This window comes from Callospermophilus lateralis, chromosome 16 (genome assembly GCF_048772815.1).
Source record: "Callospermophilus lateralis isolate mCalLat2 chromosome 16, mCalLat2.hap1, whole genome shotgun sequence".
In the NCBI taxonomy this organism is placed as follows: Eukaryota; Metazoa; Chordata; class Mammalia; order Rodentia; family Sciuridae; genus Callospermophilus; species Callospermophilus lateralis.
Window position 1 is genome coordinate 58,775,269 of NC_135320.1, and position 22,680 is coordinate 58,797,948.

Sequence of the window (22,680 nt, forward strand, 5' to 3'; positions counted from 1 at the left end):
TTATAATGGCATTATTCCCCCCATTTTTTCCTCTTTTTTATTTTGCAGTACTAGGGATTGAACCCAAGGGTGCTCTACTGCTATCCCAAGCCCTCACCCATCTTTTTTTTTTTTTTAATATTTTTTAGCTTTAGTTGGACACTATTTTTCATTTTTATGTGGTGCTGAGGATTGAACCCAGTGCCTCACGAATGCCAGGCAAGTGCACTACTATTTCAACCATATCCCCAGCTCCGCCCCATTTTTTTTTTTTTTTTTTTTGAGACAGAGTCTTGATAAGTTACTGAGGCTGCCCTGGAACTTGCCATCCCCTTACCTAGGTCTCTGGAATTATAGGCACGCACCCCTTTAACAGACTCATCTTAAAGGCAGATGCCTCATGACTTAATCACTTCTTTAAGACCCACCTCTTAATACCAATGCACCAGGTTTTAAGTTTCAACATATACATTTTGGGGAGACACCAACATTTAGACCATAGCAGAGTGGAAAATTGCATTTGAAGATGGATTCCCTTACAGAAAATTTCACCAATTAAGAAAACAGTTTAAACAAGTGCCATGGGATATGCCTATAATTCCAGCAACTCGGAAGCTAGGGCATGAGGATCACAAGTTCTAGGCCAGCCTAGGCAGCTTAGCAAGACTGTCTTAAAATAAAAAAAATAGAAAGGGCTGGGGATGTAGCTCAGTGGTGGAGTACCCCTAGGTCTATCCCTAGTACTGAAGGAGGAAAAGAAAGTCTAAAGGGCAGGCCACCAAGCCTTGCATGACTCCAGATACCTTTGAAACAGTTAAGGGAGTCTCTTCCCTGACTAATTAGATTTGTCAACTTTATAGAAAGAGACTAGACCACAAGCAGGACATCTTGTCTGGACATGTAAAGAAACAGGATAAGAGATCAAAGTAACCCTCCATATCCAAACAGAAATGGGGCCATGATGGGCAGGGCCTTGGGTATGGGAAGTAAATCAGCCACCAGAGGGACAGTGTGAGCCTGAGGGCCACTCCTCACATCTAATTAACTCTTGTAACATTTTGCCCAGGCATCTATTGGTTATCCTGGGAGAACATTCCATGGTAAGAGTGGCAGTTTGGTGGGATGCCTAGGATTGTACAGACCATTTGAGCCTGAGAAGGAAGGATCCAAACTGGGTCACATGGAAGCAGAAAGAGGAGTTAGACATATGAATAGATAAGATTTATTACCTTCTGAGTGTTCTCCAACTTGCCTCCTCCTCCCTCTCACAAATATAATTGTGTCAACACTGGACCACATAATCCCCTTCCTTCTCCAATGAGAATACAATCTTTGCCATCCACCTCTCTGAATCCTTTCAGGTATGGAGCTGGACTATGGAGACAGGAAGAAAGGGAAGGTGGATGGGGAGAGGATTAAGCTGAGAGACTACAATCCTAGTAAATCGTAAGTCTCAGGTATAACCCCTGTACCTGGCATAGTGCCTGGTACTTAGTAGGCACCAAAATTTTTTTAATGGTTGGCTGATTAAAAGAAACGATAAAAGAAGGAATAAGTCATTTATGATGAGGAAGAAGTAGATGAAGAAGGAATAAAACTGAGTAGAAATATTGGTAGATAAAGGTAGAAAATATTAGATCAATATTATTATCTAATGGCGCTTTTAAAAATTACACATGGCATCTGAATTGAAAAGTTTGGAATACCAAAGGCAAATGCCAATTATCCCCGATTTGTAGACTGTAATTTTCATTTTCTGTTTTTATTTTTCCCCTTTTTCCCCTTAGCCTAGTATTCTACATGAAACATCTAGTTCTTATTTATAAAAGGAAAAACAAGGAGTTATGGGCTGAATTGTGTCCCCTTAAGATTCATTTGAAGTCCTATTCAAACCACAGGTACGACAAAATATTATTGCATTTGGTGATAAGACCTTTAAAAAGGTAATTAAAATAAAACGAGGGGCTGGGGATGTGGCTCAAGCAGTAGCATGCTCGCCTGGCATTCGTGTGGCCTGGGTTTGATCCTCAGCACCACATACAAAGATGTTGTGCCCGCCGAAAACTAAAAAATAAATATTAAAAAATTCTCTTTAAAAAAATAAAATGAGGTCATCTGGGTAGGCACTAGTCCCGTACGACAGGTGTACTTATACGAAGGGGAAATGAGGACACAGACACACCCAGAGGAAGGCCCACATGAAGACAGAGGGAGAAGAACACCTTGATCCTGGCTTTCTAGCTTCCCAGAACTGAAAAGTTTACCTTGTTTAAGCCACATCTCCTGTCATATTCCGTTATGACAGTCCTAGCAAACTAAGGTACACGTTTTAAACAGTTAAGAGAATAATTCAAGGGAAGGAAAAGAGTAAAGGGAAGAATGCCAAAGAAGTGTTTTAGGCAATTTGAGAGGAAAGCTCTGGAAAATAGGATACTGTTATGGTCACAGCAATATTGTGCACTTCAGAAACAGACCAAACATTTGATGTGACAGCACTTTGAACTTTTATTAGATCAGCAGCAGTTAGTAGAGATATGGTTGAGTACCTGCCCCCAAGAACCTGCTCTGTAGAGATCTTGAGGCAGAAGGGATGCTTGCAAAAGGGAGTTGTCACTGAGATCAGAGGGAGGGAGGGAGGGAGGGAGGGAAGTAAGGGCAGCTTTGGAGAAGACTGACAGGTTCCAAGGACAGCAGCAGAGAGAAGGAAAGTGAGGTTCTGACTTTCCCTCTTGGCATCTCCCAGTTGGTTAGCTTATCTCCTGGGCAGCTCTTAGACGAATTCAGGCTGGATTTCACAGAGACAGGCCTCTCCTTGCTTCTGCCCACTGTCCCCAGTTTCAGCTGTTACTCTCAGCAGGTGTCCTCATCTGCCACTGGGGCACTATAGGGAAGCCATTTCGCAACTAACTCTTGTGACCAAGGGCAGATGTAACCAGCTGGTGATTCATCTCAGGGAACAGAGGTTTCCAATGCCCTCCTGGATCAGGACCCATAGCCTTAGGGGGCCGTTGCTAGTACTGCAAGGGCTCTTAAAGGGCTGTACAAGTTCACAAGTTGGTCTCTTCTCCAATTACTTCTGTTCAAGCCCAAACATGTTTTTTTGTTTTCTTCAGTCAATAAAACATTCCAAAACGTGTTGCTCACCATTTAAAAAATACTAGCTTTGTTGAGCTATAATTCACATACTATACAACTGACCTATTTAAAGCATACAATTAAATGATTTTTTTTTTAAATGGTTAGGGCTGTGCAACCTCCCTCTAATCGATTTTAAAACATTTTCAGCACCTTGGAAAGAAATCCCATACCTATTCAGAGTCACTTGTTTCCTCCAAAATCCCCATCCCTGGTCAATCACCAATTCACTTTTCTATCTATAGATTTACCCATTTGTGAACAACTTATAAGGCGTAAGCATAAGCATAATATACATAAACTGAATTTTCTATAACTGAATTTTCATTTGGCATAATGTTTTCAAATTTCATTTTTTGTATTGCCTGATAATATTTGCTCATCCATGATAAATATTTTGTTTCTACTTTTTGGCTATTAAATAATGCTTCTATGTGGACATTCATGGACAAGTCTTTGTATGGACAGAGGTTTTCATTCCTCTTGGGTATAAACCTAGGAGTGCCACTGTGCATCATGGTAACTCTGTCTAACCATTATGAGTACCTGCTAGACTCAAAGCAGCTGCACGACTTTACATTCCCACCAGCAGTGTAGGAGGGTTTGAAATTCTCCATCTCTTCAGCAACATATTTTTTATTATAGCCATTTTAGTGGGTATAAATTATGTGCTATCTCCTCTTGGCTTTGGATATGCATTTTTCTGATACCTGATGAGGCTGTTCATCTTTTCCTAGGTTTATTAGTAAGTTGCATATATTCTTTGGAGAAATGTTTATTAAGATCATTTGCTCACGCTTTAATGGGGTTAACTTTTTCAATGAGTGGCAAGAGTTCTTGGAAAGTAAGAGTTCCTTATCAGGTAAACAATTTTCAAAAATGCTCTTTCATTCCATAAATTATCTTTTCACTTTCTTCATGGTGCCCTTTGAAGTACAAAATTTTCCAAGTTTGATGATGTCCAGTATCTCTATTTTTTGTCATTGTGGCTTATGATTTGGGGATCACTTCTAAGAAACCATTTCCTAATCCAAAATCTTGAAGATTTGTACCTATGTTTTTTTAAAGTGTTTTATACCTTAAGCACTTACATTTAGATATTTGATTCATGTTAATTTTTGTGTATGGTGTGAGGTAGGGGGGTCCATTCTTTGGCATGAAGATACCCAGTTATTCTAGCACATCTGTTGAAAAAGTTCTTTCCCCATTATTTTGTCCAAATTATTTTTCCCAAAGACAATTGACCATAAATGTAAAGATCACTTAATATTTTCCAAGAATATTTTCATAATAGCTATGCAAAAGTGTTCATATCATACTATAGTATGCTGCTGACGATTATTCAGATTGAAGAAATAACAGACCTTTTATTTCTAGTTCATTTTGAAAGAGGAGACAAATTCTAAGTAGTTAACTAGTCTCGATTTATACATTAATTCAGACAAAATTATCATCAGCCATGTGTTTGGACCTGAGCCCAAGCAGTTTGATGAACCAGAATCTCATCTGATATGACTTTAGCAATCTACTTGAGAAGAATCTCCTAATGTCTTATACTTTGGTTTTCTGTCATTGAATGGAATGCCTCGAAGGTAGTTTTTGACGATTCTGGACAGACTGTGATCATCTTCTCAAAGGACAGCCAGGTGGTAGGGTCAAGGAGAAAACCTGCTCCCCATGGGGCTCCCAACTATATTTTTAATTCCTATACTCTGCCTTTCTGCCCAGTTCCACTTCAAAAATAGCAGGCAGCTTTGGCAAGAAGTCACTGGTTGCAATTTATCAGCAAGCTTTGGACACAGCTGTTTCCCATCTTTTGGCAAAGTCAGGGATTTGGCTTCTCTCCTAGATGGGATAAAAATTTTGTGGAGGGTGTCAAAAAAGACACATTCCAGGGGCACATAAATGTCTCTTAATTTACTGCTATAAGATTCACTGTGGAAAAAATATGGATGAGACTGTATATGCAATCCTCAAAATTAGCATAAGTATCAACTGTCACATGTAGATATATACAGATCTATCTATATCCATAATGTAAACAAGACTTTACAGTCTTTACAATCTCCCGTATCAGAATCTCTGGATGGGCAGAGGACTTTTAAAAGTTAATATTCCTGAGTCCCTTCTGAAACAGAAATTATGGGGGAACGGCTTTGCCTGTAAAATAAAGGTGATTCTCCCACCTCCCTGGCTTGAGAGAGGTAGTATGTGGTAGACTTGCAGATGGAGCCCAGAATGTGGGACAATGAAGAGATTGAATAATGATTCCCATTTCACGGGGCCCCTATAAAGATGAAACGACACAACATGCAGAAAGGTTCTAATAGTTGTCTGACACCATGCACACCTATTTCTGGCACAGTACCATCTGCCTCATCTCCTCATGCCCCTCTCAATAGCCACATTAGTTACATTCTTGATTTAGGAATCAGCAATCAGCCAAGTGCTAAGCTGCTGGCATAGTGAGCCTAATAAATAAGCAGAAAACTCTGACAAATAGAAAAATAGGGCCCACTCAGGGACCAGCACTGCCATCCAATGAGCAGGGGTTATCTACTCAGTGTTGTCAAGAGGTCACCCCATGGGGTCAGGAATATGGGGTCATTAACCATTACTTCTGCCTGCAACCAACCAGGTATTTGCTGCACACATTTAAATTGTATTTCCTAGGTTTGTTTTGTTTTAAGACTCAATCTTAGAAAACTTGCAAAATACAGAATACAAGAGAAAAATAATTTTTCCCCTCATCATCCAGAGATATATGCTCTGTGTAGGAGCCCAGAATATGCCATTCCAAAAATATGCTGCTTTGCCATAAAGACTGTTTAGAGCTGAAGGAAATTAAGCAGTATATTTAAATTTTTTAAAAAAATTTAAATAAAAAACTGTCCTCTAAAAGTAGCAAAGCCAGGCATGGTGGCACACATCTGTAATCTCAGCAGCTCAGGAGGCTGAGGCTGGAGGATTACAACTTCAAAGCTAGCCTCAGCAATTTAGTGAGGCCCTGTCTCAAAAATTAAATTAAAAAAAAAAAAAAAGAAGAAGGGCTGGGGATGTGGTTCAGGGTAAAGCACCCATGGGTTCAATCCTTGGTACCAAAAATAAAAAAATGAATATATAAATTCTTGGATTCAGAGGGTTAAAAAATAAGTTATAATTTTTGTTCAGCGATCAATGAAAAAGTGAAAACGCCAGACCAAATGAGAGATTTTTAGTTTATAGAAGCCCCTAGGAATGGAGGGGCTGCTGATAGGGAAGTACTAGCCATTTGCTTCTAGGCCACAGATCTGCCTCAGCCTGGCTGACTTCATGAATGTGTATCGCAGCTGCATAGGGACACCCACCCCCACAGGGCTTAGCAGAGGCCCTGACTTAGATTTGATGTTCTGCAAGAGCATCTTAAAGTTCTTAGTAATTTTGTCTTTGAATTCAAGTTTTGTTAAGTGAAATTCAATGCCACCGAGTGCACAGCCCTTCTAAATCAAGCACCTCACTGTCGTCTTGCTGGTGGAGTAGCCTGTGCTCCCCACCCGGCTGCTCCTACTTCCCAGTGGGTACTGCAGGAGCTCTGTCCACTTAGCACCTCCCTCATGCTTTCTAGGCCCTTTTGTCTTCCCAATCAGATACTTTTCATCTTTCATGAATTCCTCAATGTCATCTTCTGCTTGCTTTTCAGTGAGGCTATTTGTTTAAATTTCTTTAATTTCTTGTCATTTGTTATGAGAGGCATATGTGTGTAGTTCAACACTGAGATGGAATTATTGAAATAATCTCTATATAACTTTCAAGTCAGTAATCTCTCTTCTAGTTACATACACCAAGGAATTAAGAATAAAGCTTTAACCAGGTGTTGTGGCTCATGCCTGTAATCCCAGTGACTCAGAAGGCGGAGGCCAGAGGATCACAAGCTCAAGACCAACCTCAGCAATTTGGTGAAGCCCTAAACAATTTAGCAAGAACTTGTCTCAAGAAATAAAGAATTTTTAAAAAGCAGCAGAGAATCTTTAAAAATATTTTTTAAAATGACTTTAACCACACGAGTTTCATCCCAGTAACATTTATTATTAAAAAGGGGAAACAAATATTCAATCAGAAGAGACTAGTTAAATAATGGTGATACATCCTTACAACATACGTGTGAAAAATAATATGGCTAAATAGTTCATGATATGGGAAATCAATGTCTCAAGTGAAAATTTCAGGTCACAAAATTATTTTTATTTAAAAAAGAACACATTCTTATAGAAAAGGACAATTCTGCATGGTGGGATTTCTGGTGACTTTTTTCCTTTATTTATTTATTTATTTATTTTTTTTTTAAAAAACAAACTCTTTTTCTCCTAAATTTGGAATTGTTTACAATAACTGCCATGTAAAAGCCTCTGGTGCCACCCTCTGCTTACCTCCTCAGGTGTGCTGGAAGATGGACTGTCCTCTAATGGTGTTCCCCGACCTACAGCCCCAGGTGGAATATCCAACCAAGAGAAGAAGATGAACTGTGGGACCCAGTGCCAGAATTCCCAGAGCCTCAGTTCAGGCCCTTTGACCCAGAAACAGAATGGCCTTTGGACCACAGAGGTAGGGCTGCAACCACAGAATGGGCTCGTGACTGGAGAAGAGAGGTGGAACTTGCTCTAGGTCAGGACCACCCAGACTGTCCAGGGAAGGAGCACCTCAGCAATAGCTATTCTCCACCCTTTCCCTATAAAATTACTGTAAACCTCACTCCAACCTCTGCCTTGAGGGTTGCCATTTTTGTTGAAACAGCAGAAATGGGTCCTTGATATTTGTGCTCTAAAAGAAGTGTTGTGTTTAAGCACAGCTTTGTTCAAGTGACTTCTTCTCTAGGACAGCCCGTGTCCAGGCAGCAGGCCAGTCTCAGGTTGGCAGGGTAGGGAACAGGGAGAGGATGAAGGTATAAGACCAGTGTGGTAGTGACCAAGTCTAGTGTTTTGCCTCACACACCTTCCAGCCAGGTGGGCAGTGGAAGTTTCCCCAAAGATGGTCCTCATTAGAATGTGTGATGGCATCACTCCAAAATGCTGCTATTGGAAAGGAGGCAGGGCTATGGTATCCCTGAAGTTGGCTGGCATCCTTTCTAAACCTTTTTCACCCAGAGCTGTTGTTGAGAAGTGTTCCTCCTGCCACCATCAGGTCCTTACGTGGGTGTGACAGGGCACAGGCCAGAATCCTGATGGTAGGCCAGGCTCAAGGGGCTGCAGTTTCTTCCTCCCCCTCCTCCTTCTAGCCTCCCCCCAAATTCCATCTTCCCTATGCCTCATCTTCTCCCCTCTCCTGCTAAAACTCACTAGTCCTATCCCTTCAGGCCAATGCCACCCGATTTCTGAAGGCACAGTTGGCTGTCGAATGATAGAATTCTTGCTCACATCGGTGAGCTGCTTGTCTAATCTTTGGTCAAAAACGTCTTGCCACTTCAGCCTAATATTCATTAAGTAAGGAGCCTGGCAGAAATCAATCTCTCTGAATCTCAGGTTCCTTATCCACATAGTCTAAGTAAAATTACCAAAATGAATCAAGAGATGGGCCTGTGGTTAACAAAGATGTATATAACAAGGGCAGTGCAGTTTAACAAAGGATAGTTCAATATGTGACACCACAGTCCATTAAAGGAACAGTGGAGCCCTTCAGACACTGTGAAGGCAATGGGAGTTAAATCTGAGCACAACAGTGGCTTCCTAGGGTCCTTTATTGTCCGCTTTGCCTCTGCAAAGCTGGCCTTCTGTAGACCTGATCACTTTGCCATCTCTCAAGGCATTCTGGGTCTGAGAACCATGCTCAGAAATTTGGTGATAGTCCTAGTGCAGGCCCAGACATTTGTCCCCTAGCCTTTTCCCCACACACATGCCCCTCAGCAGGGAGGAGGCAGAATCGCCTGGTGGATGTCATGATCCATGTATTATATTTCCTCACATTACTTTCTGCCCTCATCCATCATTTCAAAGTTGTATTTTGTATATTAGAAAGTACTTTTAGGTTAACTGGCTCATTAAATCTTCCCAAGAGCATGGTGAAGCAAGCAGCATTCCCATTTTGTGGGCTAGGAATTCTGGGAGCCTGTGTGGCAGTTAAAGTAGGGTCAGGCAGAGCCAGCCCCTGCAGGGTTTCAGCCACAGGTTCATTTGAGTGTGTAATATGAATACAGGACCCGGACATAGCTCTAGAAGTGCTAGATATGGGTGACATAACTTGAGAAAGTTGACTATTAGTAAGGTAGAACATAAGATCTTAAAGTATTTTTTTTTAAAGAAGAACAATAATGTATCAGTTAACTACTAACAGTATGTCATGCTGTGTAACAAAGCCTGTCAACATTCAGTGGCTTAAACAACCACCTTTCCTCCTTCCCTCATGGTCAGCTGCAACTTAAATGGACTAAGTCTGACTTTAGCTTCCAGGTCTGGCTCAGTCTGTTCCATGTAGATTATTCTGGAAATTATGCCAGGGCACAACATCTCTCTAAGGCATGTTTTTCTCATAACTCTGAAGAAAACTCAAGAAGGCAAAGCCAAAGACCTGAACCCATCTCATGTCTCTATCATATTCACAAACAACACTAGTCAAAGAAAGTCAAATGGACCAGCCCAACATTAATGTAGCAAAGAGAGAAGTGAGGATAATGAAAGATTAGGAGCAATAATGCAGTCTATCGTGCACACCACACACACACAAAACGCAGTCATAAATTCAGTGAAGTGTTGTAAGGTGACACATCCAGATGAAGACAGAACGTTAATGCCCCAGAAGTCCTCCTTGTGCCCATTCCCAGTCACCATATATCCCCCACAACATAACCACTCTTTTGACTTCCAGCATTATAGATCTGTTCATTTTTGAGATTTTCATAAATGGGATCATACTGTTGTACCCTTTGTATCTGGCTTCTTTTGCTCAACATTATCCTTGTGAAAATTACCCACATTGTGAGGTTGCAGCAGTTTCTTCATTTTAATTGTGTGTGTGTAAAATTTTTTATATATATATATATATGTGACTACATCACAGTTTAACTATTCTACTTGATATTTTAGTCATTTCCAGTTTGGGGCTATTGTGAACATCACAGCTATTAATATTCTTGCACATGCTCTTTGGTGGACTTTTTCTTTAGGTTATATACCTCAGAGTGCAATTGCTGCATTGTAGGATAGGTCTATATTTGACTTTAATAGATCTGGGCAAACGGTTTTCCAAAGTGATTGTACCATTTTATACTCTTGCCACCCGTGATTTGTACTTAGTCTGACTTTCTTAAACCCATGACAGCATTTAATTGTGTGTTTTAGATATAGCATAAGGGCCTAAGCACCAATATATCACCTCACTTAATTCTCACAACATTTGGATCAGTATCTAAAATGCTGATAGTTCTCAGCTATAAACTGCAGATGACAATAACAAGAGATAGCTAAGGAAAGCTCTTCCCCACCAACATATCCCCATATTCTGGAGGCCTATGTAACAGTTAAAGCCTGCAGAACCGGCCCCTGCAAGATTCTAGCAGCGGTGGACACAATCACAGGAGAGCACTAGCTACACACCAGACCAGTGTGGCCCCAGGGAAATGCACACAGTGGCAAGCTCTCTGTGCTGTTGTTTTCACGAATTAACTAAGGATGGCTATGTTGTAACTATTTCAAAATAAGATCAGGGAGCAGATAGCTTTGGTTTTAAGATTTCAGACAATTACTGAAGCTTATCAGTGGTCCTTGCATCTGAAGATAAATCAGACAACAGACATCTAGAGTCCCTCAAAGGCCAAAGGTGTCAGTTTATAAGGTAAGTTTACCTCTAACTGAGGTTTCTGCTGCAGAGCTTTCTTATACCGACACTCTGGAAGGTTTTCAGGTTATCTAGAATCTGATTAAAGGAAAGAACGTTCTTCCTATTCCTTCCTAGGACTTGGATTTATGGTTTCTTTCTAATTCATCTTTTACCCTGGGCTGAAACTTCATGTATCTTCAGTATCTGCTGGTCTTTCTTTGCACTCCTTCCATGCCCCCAAGATGACCTACCCATGGTCCCTGGGTGACGATGGCTTGACTTAATGATTTTTTGACTTTACAATAGCACAATAACAATGGGCATTCCATAGAAACCATATTTTGAATTTTACATTTGGATCTTTTCCTGAACTATCAATAGGAGATATAGTCCTCTTCCACACTGGGCAGCCAGGAGCCCCAGCTCCCACTCAGCCCGACAATCACAAGGGGACCATGTTGCTAAGCTATGAAGTTCCAAAGACTATGTACTAAATACATTTTTTATTTATTATATTTTCAACTTGCAATGGGTCTCTTGAAATGTAATTCCATGGTAAGCAGAGGAGCAACTGTGCTAGTACTTGACAGTATTCCCCTTGTGCCCCATCAGACTGTCTGGCAGATGGTTCTTTGGCATTTTCTTTTTAAAGCTTTCCTTCTCCAGAAGACCCCTCTGGAGAAGCTTGCAGCCCTACCCACATGCTCAAGGTGGCCTTGTCATTCAGACAAGTGTGTGTGTTAAAGACAACCCAACTAGGTTTAGAAATTTTCCTCATCGGTTCCTATAGTGCTCTTGAGAGCCGTTCATCACATGTCCGTTGAGTGCTGTTCTAGAACCAAGGATCCAGGAGGGGAGCGAAGCAGGTGTGGCATTTGTTCTGGAGCAGCTGCCAGTTTTAATTGGGCTAAGGATTGGAACAGAAAACGTAAATAAAGCAGTTACAGATTGATGCTCTGCAAGAACTGGAAGGTCACTAATAGCGGGTGGCAGCTCTGTATAGCACAGATGCATCCCACAGTTCAAATAGCTTTCTAAAGGGTGATGGGGCACAGCTCACAACAGTGAACAAAAAGCACCTGCTGCTCCGAGTCCTCCTCCACTTTATGCGCCATCTAACAGACCACACCCTCCTTTCTCAACTCCCTCTGGGCCCTGCCTTCTGCCTGGTATTAATAGATGTTACCTGGCAAAACTGTGGCAAAAAGTGATCTTTCACAAATTGGACTCAACCATATAGGTCAGGAGCTCTCTTGTTGCATCTTGATTTCCTCAATCTTTTGGGACTTTATTGACTCTGTAGTGTCCGATGACTTATTAGCTCAGTCTCCTTCACCTAGTCCCCCAGCTGTGCTCAAACAGTAGGCAAGGAGGCTCTGTAGTATTGCTCATCTTCTGCTAATTAGTTGTTCAGGAACTCAGGGCTGCCTCTGCTTATTCTCTAGCCCTCATGTGCCATTTCCTTGGGCTTAGAACTCCCATCCCAAGCCCTGACACTCCATAAACACAAAATTCAGAGAAGATAGAAATATATATGTGGATGTAGCTCTAAGCAGACAGAGCTCCAAGTATGTGGCCAGCATCCCAGTGAGCCTTCGTGTCTTCAAAAGCTGCATATTTTCCAGTTGTTTTATTATTTTTGGCAAAATGCCCAGACTATGCTAAAGGAATTAGCCCTTGTCTGGACAGAGCTCTTAGCTAAAGGGCTTCCTCCTTCTGTCCCGCTCCCAGTGTCTGGCCAACAGTCAGAAGGATGGCTGAAGCCCTACAGAGCTGAGAGAGGAGGTCAAGAGTGGAGGAAGAATAGGATCAGCCTAGAATTTCTCCTGGACAACAGTCATAAGAGCCATATCAGGGAAGAGATTGGAAAGTCATGATGAGTCTCTCCTCATAACACAAGACATCAAAACAAACACTAGACATCAAAAGGAAAGAAAGAACAAAAGAATCCACAGGGGAAAAACCAAAGAGGGGAAGTGCCCTTCTAAGTGTGAACTGGGCACAGGGCGGTGGTGAGCTCAGTATTCTTTCTCAAGCTTGGGGAATTCTTGAAAGTTTTGCCTTAAAGTCTGATCCCCGTCTTCCAAGATGAACAGCTGGCCCCGAGTAGAGTTGCTAAGATGGAATATTCCTGGATTGGCTTCACCTTAGTGCTATGAAAATCATGAAACAGCAAACCAATATATGGAATTTGGGAACAACTAGAGGTTTCTTATTGTCAGTATTGCTTTAATGGAGACCTGACTCAAAAGAAGTCAAACATCTTGAGTTGCCACTTGCAAGGCACTGGTCTTCAATCTTCTGAGGGGGAAGCAAAGAGGAAAAGTGTTAGTAGGAACTCCATTGTGCCAGGCACTATATATGGCGTTATCTTTCGCCCTTACAACTGTGAAAGGTAAACATTGTCCCTCCCCATCTGAGAAAAGAGGCTCAGAAGCTGAATATTGGCCAACATGGCCCAGGGAGTAACGATTTGGCTATGCTAGAATTCCAACTCCCATCTGTCTGCCTCCAAACCACACATCCTTGCTTCTCATTATCTGAGGTATAGTAGTGGAAAAGTCAGAGTGAGCTTTGACAAAACTGTGGGAGACTGGATGTGGGACCTGGGGCCACCATCTCTAGTTCAACTCACCACCAATATGATTTTGGTCTTGGGCAAATTGCATTAGCCTGTATGATTTTGCAGTGAGACAGCTGAAGTCAAACACAATAAGATTCTCATCTGTCTCAGGGATGTTGCAAGGAACAATCAATTATGGACACAATTGAAATCCAGGAGGAAAGCTGTTGGGCATTTAGGTAGAGCAATGTAAACAAGTTCTCTTGAGATTTTTCTTGACTTTTCTTTCTGAAGATTTACCTTCTCACATGTGTTCCTCCAGTTATTTATTAGGTTTCTATTATGTGACAAACATTAAGTTAGATGCTAGGGATACTGTAGTGAGCAAAATAAACTGGGTCCTGACCTTCTTAAAGTTTGTAATCTGATGAGATAGTAAAACAAAAAATGAGTAAGCAAGTAAATATACAGTTCAAGCTGTGGTTAGAGGCCAGGATGAAAGTAGAGTGTGGGGAGAGAGAATAGCAGCACTCTGATGGTATATATTTAGAAAATCCCTGCAACACTCCACAGAAAGTTAGTAGCCAGGATTATCTGTGGGGACAGCTTGAAGGGCCAGAGCCTGGAATCAAGAGTTGTTTTTCACTGTGCCCTTCTCTACTCTTTAATTTTTTTTTTTACCATAATTATGTATTGTTCTTATACTTTAAAAACAGTAGTAATATAGCCAGGTGTATTGGACACTGCCTGTCATCCCAGCTACTTGGGAGGCTGAGGCAGGAGATTGTAAGTTTGAGGCCAGCTTAGGCAATTTAGTAAAATTCTGTCTCAAAAAAGAGCTGGGGATATAGCTCATTTGTAGAGTACCTTTGAGTTTAAATCCTAGTACCAGCAAAAAATTTATATATTAGTAATATAGAAAAAAACAATGTCTGATAAATTAAATCTCTAAGTCCTGCTTTTCTTTGTCATCTGCAAAGATCTGTGAAAAGGTTTGCACTATTCCATATTAGGTGCAGACATTTGTGGAATCCAAATAAAGCTGAGAAAATATCTACTTCCATTTGGAGGGAAACTGAGAAAAGACTGAGCAAATTTAATAGCTGTCCTGAGTCTGGTTCTCCATAAAGCAGCCAGGCTGTCTCTACCGCTATGGGGAATGAGCTGGATCACTCCTTGACTTCTGAACCCCAAGAGAAACTGGTCCATCTGGGTTGGAGACTGCCAAGAAGTGATCACAGTCAATCTGGTTACCCTTGAGAAATGGCAGCCAATAAATGACTTTTAATTAAAGAGGCAGTACCAGAAAGACTAAAATTCATGATTCACAGGATATTAAGCTTGCAGAAATTAAAATGAGGCAAGAGAATAGGAAAGCTGTCAAACTAGGTGAGAAACAAGAGGTGTCAATGGTGACAGAGCTCACAAAACAAGAATATTAGAAGTGGAGAAAGGATTGAATTAGACAGCTGTAAAAGAAAAAGGTGCCAAATAGGATTTTCTCATCATCAAATTGAGAACCTTAGGATTTTTAAAAGCCACTGATTACAATAGGGACATATTTTCTTTTCCTATCATTAAAAGGGGGGTGTGGGAATAAATACATTTATGTGGTATTTGTTAAATACCATGTAAAAGGGGGAACAAATTTGTTATATAAAGTGACCTGAGGGACAAAATGTCAATTTTTCCTTGTACCTATGTAGCTCTATTTTTTTCATTGGAAGGCAGGAAGATCTCCACCTTTTTTTTTTTGGTTGCCCTGGGTATTGAACCCTGGGCCTCATGCATGCTGTGCAAGTGCTCTATCACTGAGCTACAACCCCGCCTCCTTAGAGCAGGTACCTAGAATTGTAGTCTTTCTTGCTCTTCTCTGGGCTTGGAGTGTGAACTTTCCAAGTTGTAACTAGGTTATAGTGACTACCACCCTCCTTGATATCTTACAGCTGTAAATGGAGTGGGTACCTTTCAGTTGACTCCAAAGCTTTCAGATTCTAAAGCTTCTCTTTAAAAAAATGTTTCCAAGAAAACACATTATTGTTTTAATTGTTTACTTTGTTAAACTTAATACAGTAATTATTTGCAAGTGGATTTCTTTGTGGCTTGAACCTTCTGGGCTTATAACTGAACTACAGAACTCTAGTTTTCCTTTATCCAAAAGGGTATCTTTTAGAATTATTGTTGTTGCCATTTAGAAGTAGTAGTTATCAAAAACCTTATATTAAAATGATGACATCAATTTGGTATGTTTCCTGACACAACTTTTCAAATGAAATTAATGACAATAGCTATAACAGGTGTGGCTAAGTGTCCTGATTTGTTAGGGCCTGGAGAAGATTCTGCAATGTGGGACTTTCATTTTAAAATGGGACAGTCCTAGGCAAACCAGAATTGATCACTTTTTCAATGCCAAGTGACACACTTAATTCTCTCCAAATATCTAAGAGGCAGGCATTATTTCCCTGTTTTTCAGGTAAGAGAATAAGACTTAGGTTAAAGCAAGTTTTGCACTAGGTCCAGGTCTGACTCCAAGGCTTATGCCCTGAACATTCCATGGTACAGACTTATGATCCACAGATTTAAGAAACTGTCCCGCTATAGTTGTGATTCAGTGGCTGCTCTAAGGATTTTGTACCCTTTGACTCTTTACACAGGCTTAGAAATACAGAATCATCCAACTACTGAATTTTTGCTCAGATTTTTTTAAACTTAAAAATTGACCAAAATACAACAGAACATTTTCTGTGTATAATCTTAAATAACCGTTTGTAAAATCTTGCCAATACTGTTCTAAAGAAAAGTACTTTTGTAGTTTGTAAAGTTTGTATTTCTATTCTGGAAAATTCTTATCCCCCACCAACTTAGGGGGACTCTGCCAGCAATTTAGCTCATTTCAATCATGGCCTCTGTCTATTCCCTGCTCCTGTTTTCAAAGAATTCAAGTAATAATGCCCCAAATGAAAGTCCAATGGAACTGGCCTCACCATCACCACATCTTTCTTTAGGACACAGCATTGGTACCTTCTTTTCCTGCACAGCACCTGTGTGATGAACAGGTAGGAGGTAAATGCTAGTCCTGATACAAGTTCCAGCTTCAAAGACCTCGGTGTAAGATAGAAATCTAAACAGTACTGACTAATGGTTTTTAAAGCAAAAGAATATGGACAAGGGCAGGGTGATTGTTTGTTCATCCATCCATCCATCTACTCAAAGTTAAATTGAGGGCCTCCTATGTCTCAGAATTGATGAGAGGTGCCAGGAACATTAAGAGGAAAATAGTGAAATCCTATTCTTGAAATTAATGAATAAGTCTAAAGCGACAGTTGAGATTTTCCTTGAGTGCCCCTCAGATCACTCAAATTATTATCTTAGGCCAGGTTTCCAAGCAGCAGAGCCTACGATGCAAGGGACTGATTGAAACTTGCATGTTAGTGGGGACAGAAGGTCAGGACAGAGGATCAAGTTCAGCAAGCATGAGCGCTGAGCTGAACAGTTGTAGTTTCAACTGATCTTCATACTATAAGCAGCTCTGGAACATGAGTGGCTACAGATTTGTAGCTCTGAGGCAGAGGAGATAGCACTTTGCAGGGGGGGTGGGGTGGGTACCTGGGATTGAATTTAGAGGTACTTAACCTCTGAACCATATCCCCAGCCCCATGTTGTATTTTATTTAGAGACAAGGTCTCATTGAGTTGCTTAGCACCTTTTACTGAGGCTGGCTTTGAACTCATTATCCTCCTGCCTCAGCCTCCTGAGCTGCTGGGATTATAGGCATGTACCACCATGCCTGGCCAAACTTCATCTTTCACAGTCTCTGCCCCCCCCCAAACCATATATATATATTTTTATCCCCAATAATCAGACACTGGTTAGGGCCGGGAATTTGTGTGTAACCTCTTTGGCATTTCTGGGATAGGTGGCTCCAATCATATGATGACAGTTTCTGGAAGAGTGCTACTGTGAGTAGTTAAGAGCCAAGGCTTAGTAGCTGGGAGCCAGAGGCATCAGCTGAATAAATGGAACGTGGAGGGGGCATCACCAGCGGCCACTACAAATATACAGGTTTTATTTGACATGATAGAAACCTACCTATAATTTGTTAATAAACTCAGAGCTGCTTATTTTTTGTCCAGTGGTGGAACAGTCCACCATTTCTTTGGATGCCCTATGGATGACATGGTTGGCTTGTGCTTAGGAGCCATGCTGAATGAAAAACAGACATCTAGCAACTCCAGACTCACACCCAGCATGGACAGATCCTTGCTCTATAAGAGCTGCTCACAGGATATGAGACTGTTTTCCAGGAAGCAGACTGATGTATCATTACAGAGGATGTTCAGTAGGAAGTGGCCCTAGGATCACCACCTGTGGAGGGGGAAGATGAGCCACCGTACAGTCAGACAGCAGCCTCTGTCAGCTCCCATGGGAGCTCTGCAGCTGAATGGCACACCAGACCTGGCCTACCTTAGGCCAAAGGGTCAAGACTTCATTTCCTTCCCTTCATCACCACACTGGACCACAGTTCAACCTTGAGTGAGGTGGCTCTCTGAAGCTGAGGTCACTCCTGAAGGGACAACTATAAGTTGTCTGCTGACAGTATTCCCTGGAGCTGGGCAGCAGGTCCTCCCTGGAGGTGGGATGGGCAGCACATAACCTCACTCATCCCTGGGGATACTTGAAAGGCTCATCTCAAGTCACTCCATGCTTACAGTTGAGTGGAATGGGCATGAAATAACCCCCACTTCTAGTTAGTCATTTTCATCTTGGGAGAAGTGGTGGGTGGGCACATATTGAAGAGCTTATAATTTACTTAATGCTTTAATACTTAAAGTTAATCCTAGGCTTTATCACTGATCTGTCTTTACTTAGACATGGAATAATTCTACTCTGCAAGAGTTTTTCCCCTCACTATTTTTATTTAGAAACAGGCAGTATGGTACTATAAGGATTAAATAAAACAATGAATGTACCATAACAACCTTGTGAGGTAGATAATATTATTCCCCATTTTACAGGTGAGGAAAGATAAGATTAGCAACGTTTTAAAAAATAATTGCCCATGGTGAATGATATAGACTGTATTTGAACCAAAGTCTGACTCCAGAGCTCAAAAACTTAAGCACCCTATTAAAGCCAACTGAGAACTTTTATCTTTTGATGGACGTTAGCAAATTCATTTGCTCAATAATGAATATGTCTGTTGCCAGGTTTTAAACCTCTGAAAATAAGTGTATGCATATAGAAACACGATACCCCATTAATATGTACAATTGTTATATTTTCATGTACTAAATAAATTTAACTTAAAATACCACTGAGTAGGAACTTACAGGTGTTCTTGTAGGTCATTCTTCTGACCTGTGTTTGTAACAATTATCAGAAATTAATGTCAATGTGAGGATTTTTTGATCTCTCTTAGTAACTCAATTCACTGTTTCAAACTTTTTTTTTTTTTAAACAGGCTAAAAGAGATACCAAGAGGATGTCTGCAAAAGAAGTCACCATTAACGTTACAGACAGCATCCGACAGATGGACAGAAGTAAAAGAATCACAAAGAACTGTGTCAATTAGCAGAATGTCCTCTGAGTAGAAGAGCCGAGGGACTTCTGAAGTGCCCTTCATGGTACTGGATCTCATCAAGCAACCTTGAAGAAGGGAGAAAGAGATGGTTTTACCCGGCCGCAAAACAACAACAACAACAACAACAACAACAAAAAAAACTACCTGAGCTGTTGGGACTTTCTCAGCCTCCTGTTTGTCACATAAAGTGATTGTATTGAACAGCCCTTGAATCTTTTAATAAGTTGCCAAATGTATGGTTAGGTCTGGCTCTTTGTACTCCCTGTAATAGGGTCTGGTGTAGAAGTGGAAAGACAAAGCCACAGGTTGGTTTATCCAACAGTTCAGTAGGAGGGATGGATTTCCTGGGTGAGAGATTTACACACCAGTGCCAAGCTCTCTTGGCTTTGGCAGTGAACAGTTTCAGGCAAGTTTTTTTTTTTTTTTTTTTTTTTTTTTTTTTAAATAGTGTCATAATAAAATATACTGTTTTCACTTAAAAGCTGGCTTTCACCCAGCTCCCAACCTGGGAAACAGGAAAACTCTGTTATTCTTGTTTCCTTAGCTCAGATTAGATCCAGTTTCATAGATACTAACTCCACTGGAGTATCTTTGGAAGGTCTCTGACATGGTCAGACATGTTTTCATTGGCCTGAAAGGTCCTCCTAAGCTGGTGTCCATATGTTGGCCTTGAACTGCAAGACATGATCCTTGTGACCTATGCATCCAACTTGGGACACCTCCCCCACAAGGACTCAGCCCAACATTGCATTTTTTTCTTAGCTTTCTGGTTCCCTTTCCTTCTCGAAGATTTTTTTTCCCCTCTTAATTTGGGTCATTTGCAATTTTAATCAAAGACTGGACACTGCTCACAGGAGGGAGGTCACCCAGGAACATGCGGCGGCACACATGGCTTCCCTTTGGCCTCTCTGTGCACAGCCCCAGGACTCGATCATCTTGGTATCTGCAAAGTAATTACTTTAGAAAACCAGTACCTGGTTGATGTGTATTCACATTGACATTAGATGGATAAGCACTGTGTTAGAATAGGAAGCTAACACAGTGAAATGAGGTTTTGATAGGAATAATTTTCTAGCACTTTTTAAAAATATGTTCAGCTTGACATTTTCCTTTGAAATAATGTAGCATGATTTTTAAAGGATTATTGACATGACTAAGATTGGAAAAGGTAGGGTTAAAGTTGTACCAAACTATACCAATAAACCACATTTAGCAGGAATAGGCAGCCTGGTGGTGTGTTTATGTAACATAGTCCAGAAAACTAACATAAGTAGGCTAAAATTCAGATACTCAACCACTCATCTGCTATTAGTCCTCGAACACAAGTAGCTTTATTTGTTCATCATTTCATTTATAGAAGACACATTTAGTAATTGAACATTAAATGCCAAACCTGTGCCAGCTAGCGTGCAGATGTTGAGGGATTTGCTGTTCAGCCAATTACAACTGCAGATGCTGAATCCAACAGCAAACTTAATTAGGACACTGACTTAGACCCTAAGGTATATTGTGTGCTGTGAGTGGCTCTGCAGTGGAATCTCGCTTTTATGCCAAGGGTAGATTTATGTCAAACTACCCGATCACTGTATAAGCCTTTACCATATACAAAAATCACACTTTCTAAACCTTTGTCATTTTGATTCCTTGTTAAAGGGCTTTTTGGTAACTTTATGTTCTGAAATTTTTACAAACAAGTAAAACGTGTGACTTCTATGTGTGCAGTGGCATCACTCAACAGGCACCCCCAACTGTGAGGTTGGCAATGGTCCCATAAATTCAAGGGCTTGTCCCTCCAGGGTATGTGTGCTGTCCAGTCACTGTACTATGGGCTATGGCTAAGCCCAGCTTCTCTTTATAACCTTATTCCTCTCAGTTCACTGGGTCTTCTGTTTGTATAGGTGTCTGTGTATAGAAATGCTTTCTCACTTCTGGGGGAGAAGGACATAGAGCGCATGTGATCTGGCCCTCCGCAGAACAATCTGGATTCCACTGGGGTGGTGGCCAGAAGCTAAACCATGGCACTGAAAATTCATCTTTTTTTTATGTGTGTTTAAGACAGGAGCTGATTCTTACTATCCATCCTACTGGGTTAATACTTTCTATTGCAGAGTTTGTGCCAATAAAGTCCTTAATTTCAAATATATAGATGGTTATAAAGAATTTTTACTGGAGCCTTAAAATTTTTTTTTAATAGCTCTTCACATAAATTTAAGTTTCAACAAAGGCCTTTTTACAGGCAGAGTTGAGTTAGTACACTCTTGTAATCCTGGCAACTCAGGAGGCTGAGGCGGGAGGACCCCGAGTTCAAGGCCTGCCTCAACAATTTAGAGACCCTGACTCAAAATGTAAAAAGGGATGGGGATGTAGTTCAGTGATAGAATGCCCCAGAGTTCAACCCCTGGGACCAAAACAAACAAAAAGACAACAAAACAAACCATACCCCAAATCTATTACATTAGTGATCCCTATGAATCTTAAAAAACACTCTTGTTAGGTAAGAATGCTCTTAGCTACAATTTACACTAAGAAAGTATTTATAGTCTGCTCAGCCAGTAGACAATCATGCTAAGACAAAAGAGAAGGAAGTGTACCTGCAAAATCAGTGCTTTCCACCATAATCTGATGCCTCTCAGAGAAGCAAGGTCAGCCTGGCTGGGAGACTCAGCACTTAGAGGGAATTCTCACTGATCCTGAGACTGGGCCAAGCCCAGGTATAACAGGGTGACTTGGGCTATTGGAGAGGACTGGTGAGCTCTTGATTGGAGAGTTTGGGTCTGGTCATCCCTCCAGAAAGGTATAAGAAGGTACCTTTGGCAAAGTGACTTTAGAATTCAAAGGAGGTGGAAATTGTACCCCTTAGAACAATTGCCTAGATTTAAGGGGAGGGAAGCAGGGTCCTCCCAGGCTGCTGCCAATCCCCTGGGGGGTGAGGGAGGCTGTACCTCCTCACCCTTTCTGCACTGCCCGTCTTTACAGTGCTCCCCACTCTCCAGGCTGCCGGCACACATTCCTGTTTGCACTCACTGTCTAAACCTTGCTAACCTTCATCTGTTTGACCCTCATCAGTCCACACTTGCTGGTTGTGCCACATGTCACAGAAATGCACACCATTCACATTTGTTCCTCTAAGCAGGGTTCCCAGCTCCCACTGCTGGCAACTCCTTTGCTGAGACCAGATGAGGGACATGCTATATTTGACATGCTCTGCTTCTCAGCAAAAAGTTAGGAATTTCACATAGCCAGCTCTGGCAGTGACTCCCAATTTAGAATTTTGATCCGCATTCTCCCCTTCTTCCTTAGATAGGCACAGCTAGTTCACTTTGAATGAAGATTACATTTGCCAGTTTCCAAATGAAATGATGAAAGTGAGGAATGGAAGCTCTCAGGAATTCTTATGAAAGAACACCAGGGCTTTCCTTTCTCTTTTGCTTCCTGTCGCCTGGAATGAGGCAGTAAGGGCTGCAGTCACATCTGCCCATTAGGTCTGCAAATGATTTAATGAAAGCCATGCCACACCAAGCAACAAGTCCCATGAGCCCTGGATACCCTTAAGCGCACGCATGTGTGTGCGTGTGTGTTAGAGAAAGACATTTTTACTTCACCTAAGCTGCTGCTTCAAGTCACTATTCACAGCCAA

At 41.2% G+C, this 22,680-nt stretch overlaps 1 protein-coding gene across 2 annotated transcripts in view; it reads left to right on the forward strand.

Annotated features, from left to right (window-relative positions):
• Positions 1-19,034, forward strand: part of Baalc (BAALC binder of MAP3K1 and KLF4) — a 59,607-nt gene extending 40,573 nt beyond the window's left edge. For both annotated transcript variants that reach the window (XM_076836316.2, XM_076836317.2), the window contains 2 exons: positions 7,529-7,695; positions 18,924-19,034. In XM_076836316.2, the coding sequence (XP_076692431.2) occupies positions 7,529-7,695; positions 18,924-19,034 (278 nt within the window). The remainder of the gene's footprint in view (positions 1-7,528; positions 7,696-18,923) is intronic.
• Positions 19,035-22,680: the final 3,646 nt, after the last annotated feature.